At 45.5% G+C, this 20,855-nt stretch overlaps 1 protein-coding gene across 3 annotated transcripts in view; it reads right to left on the bottom strand.

Annotated features, from left to right (window-relative positions):
- Nucleotides 1-3,693: 3,693 nt before the first annotated feature.
- Nucleotides 3,694-20,855, bottom strand: part of COL24A1 (collagen type XXIV alpha 1 chain) — a 767,149-nt gene continuing 749,987 nt past the window's right edge. For 2 of the 3 annotated variants that reach the window (XM_063938932.1, XM_063938933.1), the window contains exons 57-60: nucleotides 14,751-14,919; nucleotides 12,914-13,023; nucleotides 11,440-11,649; nucleotides 3,694-4,788 (exon numbers count right to left, since the gene is read on the bottom strand). In XM_063938932.1, the coding sequence (XP_063795002.1) occupies nucleotides 4,645-4,788; nucleotides 11,440-11,649; nucleotides 12,914-13,023; nucleotides 14,751-14,919 (633 nt within the window). In that variant the 3' untranslated portion in view covers nucleotides 3,694-4,644. Of the gene's footprint in view, nucleotides 4,789-11,439; nucleotides 11,650-12,913; nucleotides 13,024-14,750; nucleotides 14,920-20,855 lie in introns of those variants that run through there. The other variant, XR_010186531.1, reaches the window with a different exon arrangement.

The raw sequence follows: 20,855 nt of genomic DNA, 5'->3' as shown, positions 1-20,855 counted from the left end.
TGACAGGGGTTCCCCCATATTTAAGCAACCAGCACCGGGCTCTGCGCCTGGTCCTGGTTCCAAAAATACGGGGAACAAAAAGAGTAGGGGTCCCCCGTATTTTTGAAGACCAGCACCGGGCTCCACTAGCTGGACAGATAATGCCACAGCCGGGGGTCACTTTTATACAGTGCCTTGCGGCCGTGGCATCAAATATCCAACTAGTCACCCCTGGCCGGGGTACCCTGGGGGAGTGGGGACCCCTTCAATCAAGGGGTCCCCCCCCAGCCACCCAAGGGCCAGGGGTGAAGCCCGAGGCTGTCCCCCCCATCCAATGGGCTGCGGATAGGGGGCTGATAGCCTTTGTTGAAAGTTATGAATATTGTTTTTAGTAGCAGTACTACAAGTCCCAGCAAGCCTCCCCCGCAAGCTGGTACTTGGAGAACCACAAGTACCAGCATGCGGCGGAAAACCGGACCCGCTGGTACCTGTAGTACTACTACTAAAAAAATACCCCAATAAAGACAACACACACACACCTTGAAAGTATAACTTTAATACATCCATCCACACCTCCATATACACATACTTACCTTATGTTCCCACGCAGGTCGGTCCTCTTCTCCAGTAGAATCCATGGTGTACCTGTAAAAAAAATGATACTCTCATAATCCATGGTTGAAGGCTCCTCTGCTTGTAATCCTTTTGTAATCCACGTACTTGAAAAAATAAAAAAACGGACACCCGACCACGAACTGAAAGGGGACCCATGTTTTCACATGAGACCCCTTACCCCGAATGCCAGAAACCCACTCTGACTTATGTCTAAGTGGGTTTCTTCAGCCAATCAGGGAGCGCCACGTTGTGGCACCCTCCTGATCGGCTGTGTGCTCCTGTACTGTATGACAGGCGGCACACGGCAGTGTAACAATGTAGCGCCTATGCGCTCCATTGTAACCAATGGTGGCAACTTTCAGGTCAGCGGATGACCGAAAGTGACCTCACCGCTGACCTGAAAGTTCCCACCATTGGTTACAATGGAGCGCATAGGCGCTACATTGTAACACTGCCGTGTGCCGCCTGTCAGACAGTACAGGAGCACACAGCCGATCAGGAGGGTGCCACAACGTGGCGCTCCCTGATTGGCTGAAGAAACCCACTTAGACATCAGTCAGAGTGGGTTTCTGGCATTCGGGGAAAGGGGGCCCATGTGAAAACATGGGTCCCCTTTCAGTTCGTGGTCGGGTGTCCGTTTTTTTATTTTTTCAAGTACGTGGATTACAAAAGGATTTACAGAGGAGCCTTCAACCATGGATTATGTGAGTATAATTTTTTTTACAGGTACACCATGGATTCTACTGGAGAAGAGGACCGACCTGCGTGGGAACATAAGGTAAGTATGTGTATATGGAGGTGTGGATGGATGTATTAAAGTTATACTTTCAAGGTGTGTGTGTGTTGTCTTTATTGGGGTATTTTTTTAGTAGTAGTACTACAGGTACCAGCGGGCCCATTTTTCCGCCGCATGCTGGTACTTGTGGTTCTCCAAGTACCAGCTTGCGGGGGAGGCTTGCTGGGCCTTGTAGTATTGCTACTAAAAACAATATCAATCACTTTTCACAAAGGCTATCAGCCCCCCATCCGCAGCCCATTGGATGGGGGGGACAGCCTCGGGCTTCACCCCTGGCCCTTGGGTGGCTGGGGGGGACCCCTTGATTGAAGGGGTCCCCACTCCCCCAGGGTACCCCAGCCAGGGGTGACTAGTTGGATATTTGATGCCACGGCCGCAAGGCACTGTATAAAAGTGACCCCCGGCTGTGGCATTATCTGTCCAGCTAGTGGAGCCCGGTGCTGGTTTCAAAAATACGGGGGACCCCTACTCTTTTTGTTCCCCGTATTTTTGGAACCAGGACCAGGCGCAGAGCCCGATGCTGGTTGCTTAAATATGGGGGAACCCCTGTCCATTTTTTCCCCATATTTCTGCAACCAGGATCGGCTCAAAGAGCCCGAGGCTGGTTTGCCTTAGGAGGGGGGACCCCACGCAATTTTTTTTTTACATTTAAACATTTTTTTTTTTTTTTACAAGCTGCACAATGAAGCCCAGCACAGATCTCTCAGATCCGGCCGAGATTCATTGTATTAAAGTCGGCAGTGTTTTACAAGTCACTCACGTAAAACACTGCCAAAAAAAACGAATGACATCGACATCGGAAAACCCGAAAATGCAGAATACGGCAGCTTAGTAAATTAGTCGTAATCAATTCAAAAAGTTGTATATTTACACTTTCGATGTCATTCGTGATTGAACTTTGACCTCAAACGGGAAAATACGAATCTTAGTAAATTTACCCCACTGTGTTTAAATTATAAATTCTTTCCTCGAAATGTCCGTCTCTCCTGGGCACAGTTTTCTAACTGAGGTCTGGAGGAGGGGCATAGAAGGAGGAGCCAGTTCACACCCAGTTTAAGTCTTTATAGTGTGCCCAAGCTCCTGCGGATCCGTCTATACCCCATGGTCCTTTTGGAGTCCCCAGCATCCTCTACGGACTAGGAGAAAAGGATTTACCGGTAGGTACTAAAATCCTATTTTATGTACTGTGCCCAGCGCTGGGCTCCCCTAGCTCTGCAGTGTGACTGCTAGGGCTCTCCTGGTGCCGGAGGTACGGGGATCTGGCTCCCCCATCCTCCAGCGTGCAGCCACTACAACTCCTGGACCCCCACAGTCAGTGTCCAGAGTGCTGCCGCTGCTCCGGTACTGGTTGCTTGCATATAACATCTCGCCGCAGCCGCCAGAGAGGGTCTGGGACGGCGGTGCACTCCCACACAGCACACCACCACTCCCCTCTGCCGTGCAGAAAGCCAGCTAGCGCTGTCCCAACTGTGTGCGGCGTGCTTGGGCGGCAGCGGCTTTCTTTTCCTGCTGCACAGGGAGCCGGCTAGCCCGGACCCCCTGTGAGCGGCTCAGACACTCCTCCCCCCCGGCGCATCGGGGGTTTACCTTCACCGCCACGGCCGCTGGAGAGGTCTGGGGCCACGGCACATCTAAGCCCGCACTCAGTCCCGCCGTAGAAGAATACATTTTTAAACATTTTAACCCTCTTTGCTCCCGAATCTGAGACGGTTCTCCCATACTCCCTAAAGAGTAGCCAATATCCCATAACCACTGGCCGCCCTGGTGAAGGCGGCAGTCTGGATGGTTTGATGATGATATTTATGTTGAATTTGCCTTTGTAGCCCTGCCCCTCCCCTACCACTTACAAGTCCAGGAATCGCGGCTTTATACAGTGAGGGTGGAGCCATGATGACACAATTGCATGGCCCCACCCCTGCACCACCCACTGTGCCACATCACATACCCCCTGGCACCTCCCACCCGGCTGACCCAGGAAGTGGCATGTATACAATAGTACTACAATTGCTCACACTGCCAGACCGAGGGGGAGATGTATCAAACCTTCAATACAGGATGAGTGGAGACGTTACCAATAGTAACCAAGCAGCTTCTAGATATCAAAGAATTGGATAAACGACAGCTAGACTCTGGTTGCTATGGACAACAACAGCACAGTCCGGGGACAGTTGGGACACATAATCATAGAGCGGAAATACAATCCTGACCGTGTACAGCGCCGTTTATTAGGTAAAACGCCAGAATTGACAAACTCTTTTCTTTTTTATGATGGAAGATAAAAATGTAGAAAAAGAAAGAAATACAACAGAAGCGGCGACAGCGTCTGACCGTAACGTTCATTTTCTGCAACTTTTTATTTTTTTATTTTTAATTAAAACATGAATTTTTATTCTTTAAACGATTTTACAATTTAAATAAAAAATAGCACAGCACCTATTAATGTCGCCAAACACGTCCGCTAACTTCTGACACGGTTACAATTATTATAACTTAACATCAGCATTTTAAAATATCCGCTGTATTAAAATTTCAGTAAATGTTACAAAATATATACATATTATAACAGCGTGACGGGCGCCACCGGATGTCGGGGGGAGAGTGTTCTCTATGCACCATGTACACTGGATGGCTGTCCCGACGCTGGATAATCCGGTCACATAAATAAATTGATAATGAGTTACAATTGAGAAATGATGGCGAGGGAGAGAGGATGTAGCCAGCACAGACAGGGGGAGCAGCCAGGGTGGGTCCGCTAGGGCAGGTAGCACCTTGGTTTAGGAGAGCACCAGGCTACATACAAGAGGTAGGGCGCCATCAACAAGAGGTATATGTCCCCAGGGGAGCAGACGCCACCTCCTCCCCCTGCGCTGGCAGGACGCTGGGCAGACACGTGACTGCACTCTCAGAGTAGTAACCGGTACTGCTCCGCCATAGGCTGGTGACTCGTACGGTGCGTCTCACTTGTCCATGAACAGATATAGTTCTTCTTACTAAGATTTATTCAGAAAAAAAAAATAAAAAAAGCTGAATAAAAAAAAATTAAAAATTAAATACTCTCAATATTGAAGTCATTTATTCCTTATAAATGGCAAACGTCCTTCTTAGGAGGAAGTCTCTTCCGGCTTCGGTACAATGTCGCCGGCACATTGCTTTGTATCAGTTGCGCAGTTCCCACACTGCTACCTTCCTTTATTATAATGCTCTCAATAGATAAGAGACTTGACTTAGCAGCTGCCCGGGTCATCCCAACGGCCTTAGAGGAAGCACACCGGGCCGTTCTCCAAATAGTGCTGTCCTTTCTGCGGAGGGGAGAACTTGGAGATGTCAACAACTGGAAGTTGGTTTGTTTCTTGCGTGGAAAACATGAACTGTGTCTTGTGCCAGCTGCCGTCCCGTACCTGCAACAACGAGAGGAATGACTTCACTCTTATACCATTACTAGGGATATATGAGCATCAGCGGATCCTGTATCACAGAGAATACGCTTATTTACCAGAGGAGAGGAGAGGAAGAGAGAGAAGGAGATATGAATGGAGAAAGAGATCAAGGCAAAGAGAGAGAGAGATGGAGAGTAAGAGAAAAAGAGACGGAGAGAGAGAAGGAGGAAGGAATAGAGGGCGACAAGTAGAGAAAGACGGATAGGAAGTCAGAGAGGGGTATTAAGAGATGGGGAGAGAAGAAGAAAACAAGATGGAGGAAAAGAGAGAGTAGTGGAAAAGACAGAAGGGTAAGATATCCAAAGAAGAGTGGAAAAAAGAAATGGAGAGAGACACAGGGTATGGAGAGAGGAGTAACAGATGGAGAGCAGGAGGAAGGAGTAACAGATGGAGAGCAGGAGGAAGGAGTAACAGATGGAGAGAGGGAGGAAGGAGTAACAGATGGAGAGAGGGAGGAAGGAGTAACAGATGGAGAGAGGGAGGAAGGAGTAACAGATGGAGAGAGGGAGGAAGGAGTAACAGATGGAGAGAGGGAGGAAGGAGTAACAGATGGAGAGAGGGAGGAAGGAGTAACAGATGGAGAGCAGGAGGAAGGAGTAACAGATGGAGAGAGGGAGGAAGGAGTAACAGATGGAGAGAGGGAGGAAGGAGTAACAGATGGAGAGAGGGAGGAAGGAGTAACAGATGGAGAGAGGGAGGAAGGAGTAACAGATGGAGAGAGGTAGGAAGGAGTAACAGATGGAGAGAGGGAGGAAGGAGTAACAGATGGAGAGAGGGAGGAAGGAGTAACAGATGGAGAGAGGGAGGAAGGAGTAACAGATGGAGAGAGGGAGGAAGGAGTAACAGATGGAGAGAGGGAGGAAGGAGTAACAGAGGGAGGAAGGAGTAACAGATGGAGAGAGGGAGGAAGGAGTAACAGATGGAGAGAGGGAGGAAGGAGTAACAGATGGAGAGAGGGAGGAAGGAGTAACAGAGGGAGGAAGGAGTAACAGATGGAGAGAGGGAGGAAGGACAGGGCTGATTCAGAGCTGGGAGAAAATCCCCTTTCAGACAGAGATTTTCCCTGGGAATATGCTGGATCAACCCGGGTAACCAATGACTCCTTAGCCTGTGGGGGGGGGGGGGGGGTGATAGCAGTTTCAAAATACTAGAGCTTAAGGGGCCCAAACATTAGAGAAGTATCGGGGCAATAGAACACATTGCAAATCCTCCATTCACCGATTCCAACCAAACAATGACTGGGGTCAACGAGTCAGGGATTTGTAACGTGACGGATCACAGATCAGCGGAGCGGGAATTATTAGTCAGAAAGCAGCAAGAGAGTGATTTGTCTGTTCAGAACACATTGAGTTTATTTTCCCATTAGCGTCAGTGTAAGATACAATGTTACTTTGTATCACTCAGTAATTATTATGGAGGGGTTCCAGGCTCAGTGCAGACATAGGATGGTCTATGGCAGATCAGCTGTATAAATACTCTGCTAGATTGGTAATTCGGTATAACAGTCTTTTGGTGGTATGTACTAGAGGGAAAATGCGGTAAAACCCCCGTTTTTGGGGGTCTTACTGCATTTTCATATGTACTAAGACCCGGCTGTCGGGTTTTCACCGCCAAGGGTATCGCCATCTTTCTATGGCGATACCCTATAGAAGCCTATGGCCTTCTTTCGCACCGACCGACCAGCGCCGCCCCCACCGACCCCCCTCTCAGGTGACCAGGCAGCAGGCACCGATCCCCCAGCTCCTTCTCCCCCACAGCACAGCCATTTCTGCTTCCGGCTGCAGGGGGGAGAAGGAGGAGCCCGGGGACTCCCAGCAAACGTCACCTCCCAGACCCCACAGAGAGCCCCCGCACACACTCTGACAGGTATCACCGGGGCCTCTGTCACCGCATTGCGATGTTAGTACATATACACACACACACACACACACACACACACACACACACACACACACACACACACACACAGTACTGATGATGCAGCACTAATAACAGACAAGCAGGTGTAAATCACTCTCCGTATTTCTTTACACATCTACATTCTCTGCTTTTATTTTGCTCAGTTTCTCTAATATGGCGCTCTGCGCATAGCGCCGGAACATAGGAAATAGCGCACAATTATACTGCAACATTTTATTTACAACAACAATAAAAGTTACATCTTAGCTTTTACTGAGTTTTCAAAATGAACCATCATGCCACCAGGTGTGTCCAGCATAATATCTGTGTAGCACCATTATAGATATATGTGTCCAGCATAATATCTGTGTAGCACCATTATGGATATAAGTGTCCAGCATAATATCTGTATAGCACCATTATGGATATATGTGTCCAGCATAATATCTGTGTAGCACCATTATAGATATATGTGTCTAGCATAATATCTGTATAGCACCATTATGGATATATGTGTCCAGCATAATATCTGTGTAGCACCATTATAGATATATGTGTCCAGCATAATATCTGTGTAGCACCATTATAGATATATGTGTCCAATATAATATCTGTGTAGCACCATTATAGATATATGTGTCTAGCATAATATCTGTATAGCACCATTATGGATATAAGTGTCCAGCATAATATCTGTGTAGCACCATTATGGATATAAGTGTCCAGCATAATATCTGTGTAGCACCATTATGGATATAAGTGTCCAGCATAATATCTGTGTAGCACCATTATGGATATAAGTGTCCAGCATAATATCTGTGTAGCACCATTATGGATATAAGTGTCCAGCATAATATCTGTGTAGCACCATTATGGATATAAGTGTCCAGCATAATATCTGTGTAGCACCATTATGGATATAAGTGTCCAGCATAATATCTGTGTAGAACCATTATGGATATAAGTGTCCAGCATAATATCTGTGTAGCACCATTATGGATATAAGTGTCCAGCATAATATCTGTGTAGCACCATTATGGATATAAGTGTCCAGCATAATATATGTGTAGCACCATTATAGATATACGTGTCCAGTATAATATCTGTGTAGCACCATTATGGATATACGTGTCCAGCATAATATATGTGTAGCACCATTATAGATATACGTGTCCAGTATAATATCTGTGTAGCACCATTATGGATATACGTGTCCAGCATAATATCTGTGTAGCACCATTATGGATATAAGTGTCCAGCATAATATCTGTGTAGCACCATTATGGATATAAGTGTCCAGCATAATATCTGTGTAGCACCATTATAGATATATGTGTCCAGCATAATATCTGTATAGCACCATTATGGATATAAGTGTCCAGCATAATATCTGTGTAGCACCATTATGGATATAAGTGTCCAGCATAATATCTGTGTAGCACCATTATAGATATATGTGTCCAGCATAATATCTGTGTAGCACCATTATGGATATATGTGTCTAGCATAATATCTGTGTAGCACCATTATGGATATAAGTGTCCAGCATAATATCTGTGTAGCACCATTATAGATATATGTGTCCAGCATAATATCTGTATAGCACCATTATAGATATGTGTCCAGCATAATATCTGTGTAGCACCATTATGGATATAAGTGTCCAGCATAATATCTGTGTAGCACCATTATAGATATATGTGTCCAGCATAATATCTGTGTAGCACCATTATGGATATATGTGTCTAGCATAATATCTGTATAGCACCATTATGGATATATGTGTCCAGCATAATATCTGTGTAGCACCCATTATAGATATATGTGTCCAGCATAATATCTGTGTAGCACCATTATGGATATATGTGTCCAGCATTATATCTGTGTAGCACCATAATGGATATATGTGTCCAGCATAATATCTGTGTAGCACCCATTATAGATATATGTGTCCAGCATAATATCTGTATAGCACCATTATGGATATAAGTGTCCAGCATAATATCTGTGTAGCACCATTATGGATATATGTGTCCAGCATAATATCTGTGTAGCACCATTATGGATATAAGTGTCCAGCATAATATCTGTGTAGCACCATTATGGATATATGTGTCCAGCATAATATCTGTGTAGCACCATTATGGATATAAGTGTCCAGCATAATATCTGTGTAGCACCATTATAGATATATGTGTCCAGCATAATATCTGTGTAGCACCATTATGGATATATGTGTCTAGCATAATATCTGTATAGCACCATTATGGATATATGTGTCCAGCATAATATCTGTGTAGCACCCATTATAGATATATGTGTCCAGCATAATATCTGTGTAGCACCATTATGGATATATGTGTCCAGCATTATATCTGTGTAGCACCATTATGGATATATGTGTCCAGCATAATATCTGTGTAGCACCCATTATAGATATATGTGTCCAGCATAATATCTGTGTAGCACCATTATGGATATAAGTGTCCAGCATAATATCTGTGTAGCACCATTATGGATATATGTGTCCAGCATAATATCTGTGTAGCACCATTATGGATATAAATGGCCAGCATAATATCTGTGTAGCACCATTATGGATATATGTGTCCAGCATAATATCTGTGTAGCACCATTATGGATATATGTGTCCAGCATAATATCTGTGTAGCACCATTATGGATATATGTGTCCAGCATAATATCTGTGTAGCACCATTATGGATATATGTGTCTAGCATAATATCTGTATAGCACCATTATGGATATATGTGTCTAGCATAATATCTGTGTAGCACCATTATGGATATAAATGGCCAGCATAATATCTGTGTAGCACCATTATGGATATATGTGTCCAGCATAATATCTGTGTAGCACCATTATGGATATATGTGTCCAGCATAATATCTGTGTAGCACCATTATGGATATATGTGTCCAGCATAATATCTGTGTAGCACCATCTCCTATATATTAGCCCTGTGACTCTGTGCCTGCATTTTTAACGCTGGGTGGAGTCACAGCGGTGGGCGGAGTCACAGAGCCCGCCAACCACATGTGTAGCAAGTCTCTGCTCCTCCCCCCCCCCCCTCATCAGCCACTCCGACTCCACGGCCGCGGTGCAGAGCGAACAACAACTGCTGCTGCTGCCACAGGCATAGACATTAGGAGGGACGGGTGGCGCAGGAGAAGGCTTTCATAGCCCTCCCTGCGCCATGTACACAGACCCGCCGCCTCCTCCGCACACATCCAGCCGTCAGCTCTCCTGCTGTGACAGGAGCCGAGTGCTGCAGTGACGTCATCTCCTGTCACAGAGAAGAGCCGGCACACACACTCTCCGGGGGCTGCCAGCATCTACAGGCAAGCTGGAAACACCCCCGGAGCGAGAGAGAAAAGTCCAGTGAGGCCACGCCCCTTTTGCATTAGACCACGCCCCTTTTCATCCACCGCGCAGCACGAGCAGGGGGGAATGTGTGTAATAGTAGCACAGACTGCCTCTGAACACTGTACTGTTTACTAGCCTGCAGCAGCCGCCCACAGCCCCAACGGTGAGTCCCTCCGGCCATCCTACCCACTGTATCTATGTCTGGTCACCACTTTACACAAGTCCACCCCCTCCACTACTTCCCCCCCTTTCTTCATCAGCTTCCTCACTGGGGACCCTCCCTACCGCCCCGCATCTCTCTGTCCCCTCCCTACCGCCCCACATCTCTCTATCCCCTCCCTACCGCCCCGCGTCTCTCTATCCCCTCCCTACCGCCCCGCGTCTCTGTATCCCCTCCATACCGCCCCGCGTCTCTGCGTCCCCTCCGTACCGCCCCGCGTCTCTGTATCCTCTCCTCCCTACACCTCTGTATCCCCACCCTACCGCCCCGCTTCTCTCTATCCCCTCCCTACCGCCCCGCGTCTCTGCATCCCCTCCAGACCGCCCCGCGTCTCTGTGTCCCCTCCCTACCGCCCCGCGTCTCTGCGTCCCCACCCTACCCCCCTGTGTCCCATACAGGGTCCATACCACCGGCTCCTGGATAACTCCCTGACAAACCCTCACCAGGAGGACAGGAGCCATAACCCCCTGCGGTGCCCCCCGTAGCTACCGGTATATCGGTGATGCTTCGCTGTGCCGCCTCCTCCCTATCCCTTACACAGCACCTGAGGGGGGCGCGCACATAGCGCATGCAGAGGGGACTGGTGCACCTGCGGCCACGTGGAGACATTGCGTGCGCAACATGTCCGTGTTGCTACAACTGAAGGATGGTACGGTGTAGAGAGAGGACACAGCTGCCCCTGTTCCGCATTGTACCAGCACTCCCCTCTGTGTCTAATGACACCATTTACCTCTTCATGCGGGTATGTCTATACCACATACATCCTTATCCGTGTCCTATATATTGTTACACATAACATCACATAGTTATAGGTCCCGCACCCCCCCCCCCCCCCCCACCTGAATCCACCCCCCCTCCACCCGCAGCATCTACATGAACCCCAGCAAGGCGTGCAGAAGTTAAGGGGGCGTAGCCCCTTTCGACGGTGTGAAGAGCGCCCGTAGGGCGCGATGAAGCGCCTAGTTATGGATATATGTGTGCAGTATGAAATTGGCATAGCGTTATGGATAATTATGGATACTCACCAGTAATTGCATTACCGCAGTAAGTAATTACCCACACACTGGCGTGATACCAGCGCCACATTATATAATATCACGCACTCACCGTGCAACCATCTAGAAGCACATTTCTTTCAAGTAATTTTTTTCCTTCAAACTTGTGGCCGTTCCATCCCGTGAAGGTCAGCGGCGCCTCTCCACCCATCTGCGTCCCTAAGACCGGCGTGTTCAGGCAGTGGATGGTGATGGTGTGAACGGCTTCTGAACTCAGTAAATGGAGGAAGTTCATCTGCACCTTGCCCACGCCGAACGCCAGCTGGGAGGGGGGGAACGTTAGTACTCTCAGTAACAAATACATACAGATGTGACCCCACTAACGTAAGAGCCTCCTCTAGTGTGACACCAGTGAGTCTGCCAGGGCCTCAGCCTGGGAATATACACGAGGCCGGGTTAGGGTCACACTATGTAATGCGGCTTTGTGATTATCTATAACACTACCCTCCACAGCCGCACTGCCCCGCTGTCTGTTATTCTTTCCCCCGTCTATGAAATGGAACAAATACCCCTGAATGATGCTGAGCAGCGACTGTGTCACTTACATCCAACGGGACATCGTTATAATTCCAAATTACTGTGCAACTCTGTCATTATTACTGCATTGTAACAGAGAGCGTTTCTGTACTAATTCATAATCTGATTCCAATGAAAAGATTTACTGCATGGGACACGTAGACGTTATTGGTAACAGTATTATAATGATAATGTTCTTTTCCTCAGTGATTATCTAATCACAGAGAGGGAGTGACAACTAATATGGTCGTACCCTGTAATAAAGACATAATAATCCACAGAAAATACAACTGACACTGCTGATGGGCAACAGGTGACCCCCCCCCAACAGTCACCTACAGCCCCCGGTTCCTTTCTGTCTTTTTTTCATTATAGCTTGTGACAAGTGCATGCGGATGTATTATTACTCATAGGTGCCCCTGTCATTAATTGTATTGCTGTAACACTGAAAGTAAGGCTAGGTACACACTTACACAATCACAGCTGAGATGTGATTCTTCTTACAGATGTGTCTTAGTCACAATGCGACGGGACGCACCAGGAGACTGCGCTGAATAGTTCTACATGCGCCGCTATCTGTGTCTGACAGTCTGTGTACGGAGCAGAACAGAAGCTGCGGCTGCTACATTGTAGCACTTTGTGGACAGATATACATACAAGTGTCATATCACATTAGTCAGAACAGTCTGCTGGTGTATCCTAGTCGTCCTGGCGCTAGCAGAGTAGGAAGGAACGCGGCGCACTGGGCGGAGCTGCCTGACATTGGACCATCACATCTGATGAATATTAAGAAGCCCAAAGGACCAGATCTTCAGATGCAATCTCATTTCTTGTGATAAAACCTGACGGTAGGTGTACACACACTCTTACCAGACCTCACGGTCCTCCTCGGGAATCAGAAGAACTGTCAGGTGATTGTACAGGTGTGCGCCCAGCTTTACAGGTGACCCCTATGAAAGTCAGAAGAACATAAGAGGTCCTCGCACTGCATGACACAATATATCTGGTACCTTTGTCACAGAGGTGGGTGATAGGCACGTCTGACCCCCGGCTGTAAAATTGCAAAACACTTCTATGGCATCCGATGGGCATCCAAGATTTGGATCAATCCAATATTTTCCTGGAAGACAGAATACACAACGTCCATGTAACCAGTGCATGACCACAAATCCTGCCATAGTGCTAACGTCTGTCCAGTACAGAGAGGAATTCTGATATACCATGACTATTGCGGGATGAGGGACGACCGGGCGCTGATATGTCATGACTGTGTATTGTGGGATGAGGGACGGCCGGGCACTTATACACCATGACTGTGTATTGTGGGATGAGGGACGGCCGGGCACTGATATACCATGACTGTGTATTGTGGGATGAGGGACGGCCGGGCACTGATATGCCATGACTGTGTATTGTGGGATGAGGGATGGCCGGGCACTGATATGCCATGACTGTGTATTGTGGGATGAGGGACGGCCGGGCACTGATATACCATGACTGTGTATTGTGGGATGAGGGACGGCCGGGCACTGATATACCATGACTGTGTATTGTGGGATGAGGACGGCCGGGCACTGATATGCCATGACTGTGTATTGTGGGATGAGGGACGGCCGGGCACTGATATGCCATGACTGTGTATTGTGGGATGAGGGACGGCCGGGCACTGATATGCCATGACTGTGTATTGTGGGATGAGGGACGGCCGGGCACTGATATACCATGACTGTGTATTGTGGGATGAGGGACGGCCGGGCACTGATATGCCATGACTGTGTATTGTATGATGAGGGACGGCCGGGCACTGATATACCATGACTGTGTATTGTGGGATGAGGGACGGCCGGGCACTGATATGCCATGACTGTGTATTGTGGGATGAGGGACGGCCGGGCACTGATATGCCATGACTGTGTATTGTGGGATGAGGGACGGCCGGGCACTGATACGCCATGACTGTGTATTGTGGGATGAGGGACGGCCGGGCACTGATATACCATGACTGTGTATTGTGGGATGAGGGACGGCCGGGCACTGATATGCCATGACTGTGTATTGTGGGATGAGGGACGGCCGGGCACTGATATACCATGACTGTGTATTGTGGGATGAGGGACGTGTGGGATGAGGGACGGCTGGGCACTGATATACCATGACTGTGTATTGTGGGATGAGGGACGGCCGGGCACTGATATACCATGACTGTGTATTGTGGGATGAGGAACGGCCGGGCGCTGCTATGCCATGACTGTGTATTGTGGTATGAGGGACGGCCGGGCACTGATATACCATGACTGTGTATTGTGGGATGAGGGACGGCCGGGCACTGATATACCATGACTGTGTATTGTGGGATGAGGAACGGCCGGGCGCTGATATGCCATGACTGTGTATTGTATGATGAGGGCCGGCCGGGCACTGATATACCATGACTGTGTATTGTGGGATGAGGGACGGCCGGGCACTGATATACCATGACTGTGTATTGTGGGATGAGGGACGGCCGGGCACTGATATACCATGACTGTGTATTGTGGGATGAGGGACGGCCGGGCACTGATATACCATGACTGTGTATTGTGGGATGAGGAACGGCCGGGCACTGATATACCATGACTGTGTATTGTGGGATGAGGGACGGCCGGGCACTGATATACCATGACTGTGTAATGTGGGATGAGGGATGCCGTCTGTGTCCGGGCGCTGTGGGCAGCTTAGCTGTATTGCCAGCTACGTGTAAGAATCTATGAACGAGCGTCTCTCCGGCCTCAGGAGGATTAGTTATGTGTAAGTCACTAGTGTAGGTATACAATCATGTGTGTGGAGCAGAGGCGCTGTTATACGTACCGTCAGTCACTTTTCGTTCACAGTTGATCAGATCACGGCAAATGCGCGCTGGGTTGTCCCGAGTCCCGGGTGGGTTTTTTATACTCTGCATTAAATCCGCCAGGTAGTGAAGGGTTTTAAAGATCTCTGCACTAAAATCTAGTATTGTTACTTCAGTGTTCTGATAGCTCTGCGTGTTAGTAACGTGAGTAATGGCGGTCATGCAGCGGCAACATGGAAAGCGGGGTAAGAGCGAACCAATCAGAAATAGACATACAGAATTAGAGGAAAGAAATAATATGTTCATGCAAAATGTAGTCAGGAGAGTGGAGAGATGATGGGGGGAAAAGAGAAAAAGAATTAAAATCTAAAAAATGTTTTTTAAGACATTTCTAAAAAAGCTCTAGACAACCACAGCACCAAATATCCAATCACTTCCAATTCCTACATGGCATTATACAATGATAGCTAACAACCACAGCACCCAATATCCAATCACTTCCAATTCCTACATGGCATTATACAATGATAACTAACAACCACAGCACCCAATATCCAATCACTTCCAATTCCTACATGGCATTATACAATGATAGCTAACAACCACAGCACCCAATATCCAATCACTTCCAATTCCTACACGGCATTATACAATGATTACTAACAACCACAGCACCCAATATCCAATCACTTCCAATTCCTACACGCCATTATACAATGATAACTAACAACCACAGCACCCAATATCCAATCACTTTCAATTCCTACACGGCATTATACAATGATAACTAACAACCACAGCACCCAATATCCAATCATTTCCAATTCCTACATGGCATTATACAATGATAACTAACAACCACAGCACCCAATATCCAATCACTTCCAATTCCTACATGGCATTATACAATGATAACTAACAACCACAGCACCCAATATCCAATCACTTCCAATTCCTACATGGCATTATACAATGATAGCTAACAACCACAGCACCCAATATCCAATCACTTCCAATTCCTACATGGCATTATACAATGATAACTAACAACCACAGCACCCAATATCCAATCACTTCCAATTCCTACATGGCATTATACAATGATAACTAACAACCACAGCACCCGATATCCAATCACTTCCAGTTCCTACACGGCATTATACAATGATAGCTAACATCCACAGCACCCAATATCCAATCACTTCCAATCCCTACACGCCATTATACAATGATAGCTAACAACCACAGCACCCAATATCCAATCACTTCCAATTCCTACACACCATTATACAATGATAGCTAACAACCACAGCACCCAATATCCAATCACTTCCAATTCCTACACGCATTATACAACGATAGCTAACAACCACAATACCCAATATCCAATCACTTCCAATTCCTACACGGCATTATACAATGATAGCTAGCAACCACAGCACCCAATATCCAATCACTTCCAATTCCTACACGGCATTATACAATGATAGCTAACAACCACAGCACCCAATATCCAATCACTTCCAATTCCTACACGCATTATACAATGATAGCTAACAACCACAATACCCAATATCCAATCACTTACAATTCCTGCACGGCATTATACAATGATAGCCAACAACCACAGCACCCAATATCCAATCACTTCCAATTCCTACACGGCATTATACAATGATAGCTAACAACCACATCACCCAATATCCAATCACTTCCAATTCCTACACACCATTATACAAAGATAGCCAACAACCACAGCACCCAATATACAATCACTTCCAATTCCTACATGGCATTATATAATGATAGCTAACAACCACAGCACCCAATATCCAATCACTTCCAATTCCTACATGACATTATACAATGATAACTAACAACCACAGCACCCAATATCCAATCACTTCCAATTCCTACATGGCATTATACAATGATAACTAACAACCACAGCACCCGATATCCAATCACTTCCAGTTCATACACGGCATTATACAATGATAGCTAACATCCACAGCACCCAATATCCAATCACTTCCAATCCCTACACGCCATTATACAATGATAGCTAACAACCACAGCACCCAATATCCAATCACTTCCAATTCCTACACGCATTATACAAGGATAGCTAACAACCACAATACCCAATATCCAATCACTTCCAATTCCTACACGGCATTATACAATGATAGCTAACAACCACAGAACCCAATATCCAATCACTTCCAATTCCTACACGGCATTATACAATGATAGCTAACAACCACATCACCCAATATCCAATCACTTCCAATTCCTACACACCATTATACAATGATAGCCAACAACCACAGCACCCAATATACAATCACTTCCAATTCCTATACACATTATACAATGATAGCTAACAACCACAGCACCCAATATCCAATCACTTTGAATTCCTACACGCCATTATACAGTGATAGCCAACAACCACAGCACCCAATATCCAATCACTTCCAATTCCTACACGGCATTATACAATAATAGCTAACAACCACAGCACCCAATATCCAATCACTTCCAATTCCTACATGCATTATACAACGATAGCTAACAACCACAGCACCCAATATCCAATCACTTCCAATTCCTACACGGCATTATACAATGATAGTTAACAACAACAGCACCCAATATCCAATCACTTCCAATTCCTACACGGCATTATACAATGATAGCCAACAACCACAGCACCCAATATCCAAACACTTCCAATTCCTACACGCCATTATACAATGATAGCTAACAACTACAGCACCCAATATCCAATCACTTCCAATTCCTACATGCATTATACAATGACAGCTAACATCCACAGCACCCAATATCCAATCACTTTCAATTCCTACACGGCATTATACAATGATAGCTAACAACCACAGCACCCAATATCCAATCACTTCCAATTCCTACACGGCATTATACAATAATAGCTAACAACCACAGCACCCAATATCCAATCACTTCCAGTTCCTACCCGGCATTATACAATGATAGCTAACAACCACAGCACCCAATATCCAATCACTTACAATTCCTACACGGCATTATACAATGATAGCTAACAACCACAGCATCCAATATCCAATCACTTCCAATTCCTACACGGCATTATACAATGATAGCTAACATCCACAGCACCCAATATACAATCACTTCCAATTCCTATACACATTATACAATGATAGCTAACAACCACAGCATCCAATATCCAATCACTTCCAATTCCTACACGGCATTATACAATGACAGCTAACATCCACAGCACCCAATATACAATCACTTCCAATTCCTATACACATTATACAATGATAGCTAACAACCACAGCACCCAATATCCAATCACATCCAATTCCTATACACATTATACAATGATAGCTAACAACCACAGCATCCAATATCCAATCACTTCCAATTCCTACACGGCATTATACAATGACAGCTAACATCCACAGCACCCAATATACAATCACTTCCAATTCCTATACACATTATACAATGATAGCTAACAACCACAGCACCCAATATCCAATCACTTCCAGTTCCTACACGGCATTATACAATGATAGCTTACAACCACAGCACCCAATATCCAATCACTTCCAATTTCTACACGTATTATACAATGATAGCTAACAACCACAGCACCCACTATCCAATCACTTCCAATCCCTACACGCCATTATACAATAATAGCTAGCAATCACAGCACCCAATATCCAATCACTTCCAATTCCTACACGCATTATACAATGATAACTAACAACCACAGCACCCAATATCCAATCACTTCCAATTCCTACACGCAATTTACAATGATTACTAACAACCACAGCACCCAATATCCAATCACTTCCAATTCCTACACGACATTATACAATGATAGCTAAAATCCACAGCACCCAATATCCAATCTCTTCCAATTCCTACACGGCATTAAACAATGATAGCTAACAACCATAGCATCCAATATCCAATCACTTCCTATTCCTACATGGATTATACAATGATAACTAACAACCACAGCACCCAATATCCAATCACTTCCAATTCCTACACGGCATTATACAATGATAGCTAACAACCACAGCACCCAATATCCAATCACTTCCAATTCCTACACGCCATTATACAGTGATAGCCAACAACCACAGCACCCAATTCCTACACGGCATTATACAATGATAGCTAACAACCACAGCACCCAATATCCAATCACTTCCAATTCCTACATGCATTATACAATTATAGCTAACAACCACAGCACCCAATATCCAATCACTTCCAATTCCTACACGGCATTATACAATGATAGTTAACAACCACAGCACCCAATGTCCAATCACTTCCAATTCCTACACGGCATTATACAATGATAGCCAACAACCACAGCACCCAATATCCAAACACTTCCAATTCCTACACGCCATTATACAATGATAGCTAACAACTACAGCACCCAATATCCAATCACTTCCAATTCCTACATGCATTATACAATGACAGCTAACATCCACAGCACCCAATATCCAATCACTTTTAATTCCTACACGGCATTATACAATGATAGCTAACAACCACAGCACCCAATATCCAATCACTTCCAATTCCTACACGGCATTATACAATAATAGCTAACAACCACAGCACCCAATATCCAATCACTTCCAGTTCCTACCCGGCATTATACAATGATAGCTAACAACCACAGCACCCAATATCCAATCACTTACAATTCCTACACGGCATTATACAATGATAGCTAACAACCACAGCATCCAATATCCAATCACTTCCAATTCCTACACGGCATTATACAATGACAGCTAACATCCACAGCACCCAATAAACAATCACTTCCAATTCCTATACACATTATACAATGATAGCTAACAACCACAGCATCCAATATCCAATCACTTCCAATTCCTACACGGCATTGTACAATGACAGCTAACATCCACAGCACCCAATATACAATCACTTCCAATTCCTATACACATTATACAATGATAGCTAACAACCACAGCACCCAATATCCAATCACTTCCAATTCCTATACACATTATACAATGATAGCTAACAACCTCAGCATCCAATATCCAATCACTTCCAATTCCTACACGGCATTATACAATGACAGCTAACATCCACAGCACCCAATATACAATCACTTCCAATTCCTATACACATTATACAATGATAGCTAACAACCACAGCACCCAATATCCAATCACTTCCAGTTCCTACACGGCATTATACAATGATAGCTTACAACCACAGCACCCAATATCCAATCACTTCCAATTCCTACACGTATTATACAATGATAGCTAACAACCACAGCACCCACTATCCAATCACTTCCAATCCCTACACGCCATTATACAATAATAGCTAGCAATCACAGCACCCAATATCCAATCACTTCCAATTCCTACACGCATTATACAATGATAACTAACAACCACAGCCCCCAATATCCAATCACTTCCAATTCCTACACGCAATTTACAATGATAACTAACAACCACAGCACCCAATATCCAATCACTTCCAATTCCTACACGACATTATACAATGATAGCTAAAATCCACAGCACCCAATATACAATCACTTCCAATTCCTACACGGCATTAAACAATGATAGCTCACAACCACAGCATCCAATATCCAATCACTTCCAATTCCTACATGGATTATACAATGATAACTAACAACCACAGCACCCAATATCCAATCACTTCCAATTCCTACACGGCATTATACAATGATAGCTAACAACCACAGCACCCAATATCCAATCACTTACAATTCCTACATGCATTATACAATGATAGCTAACATCCACAACGAATATCCAATCACTTCCAATTCCTACACGGCATTATACAATGATAGCTAACAACCACAGCACCCAATATCCAATCACTTCCAATTCCTACACGGCATTATACAATGATAGCTAACAACCACAGCACCCAATATCCAATCACTTCCAATTCCTACACGGCATTATACAATGATAGCTAACATACACAGCACCCAATATCCAATCACTTCCAATTCCTACATGCATTATACAATGATAACTAACAAC

Source organism: Pseudophryne corroboree, chromosome 9 (assembly GCF_028390025.1).
Source record: "Pseudophryne corroboree isolate aPseCor3 chromosome 9, aPseCor3.hap2, whole genome shotgun sequence".
Taxonomy (NCBI): Eukaryota; Metazoa; Chordata; class Amphibia; order Anura; family Myobatrachidae; genus Pseudophryne; species Pseudophryne corroboree.
The sequence above is the reverse complement of the archived record's forward strand: the minus strand, read 5'-3'. Positions and strand labels throughout refer to the sequence as shown.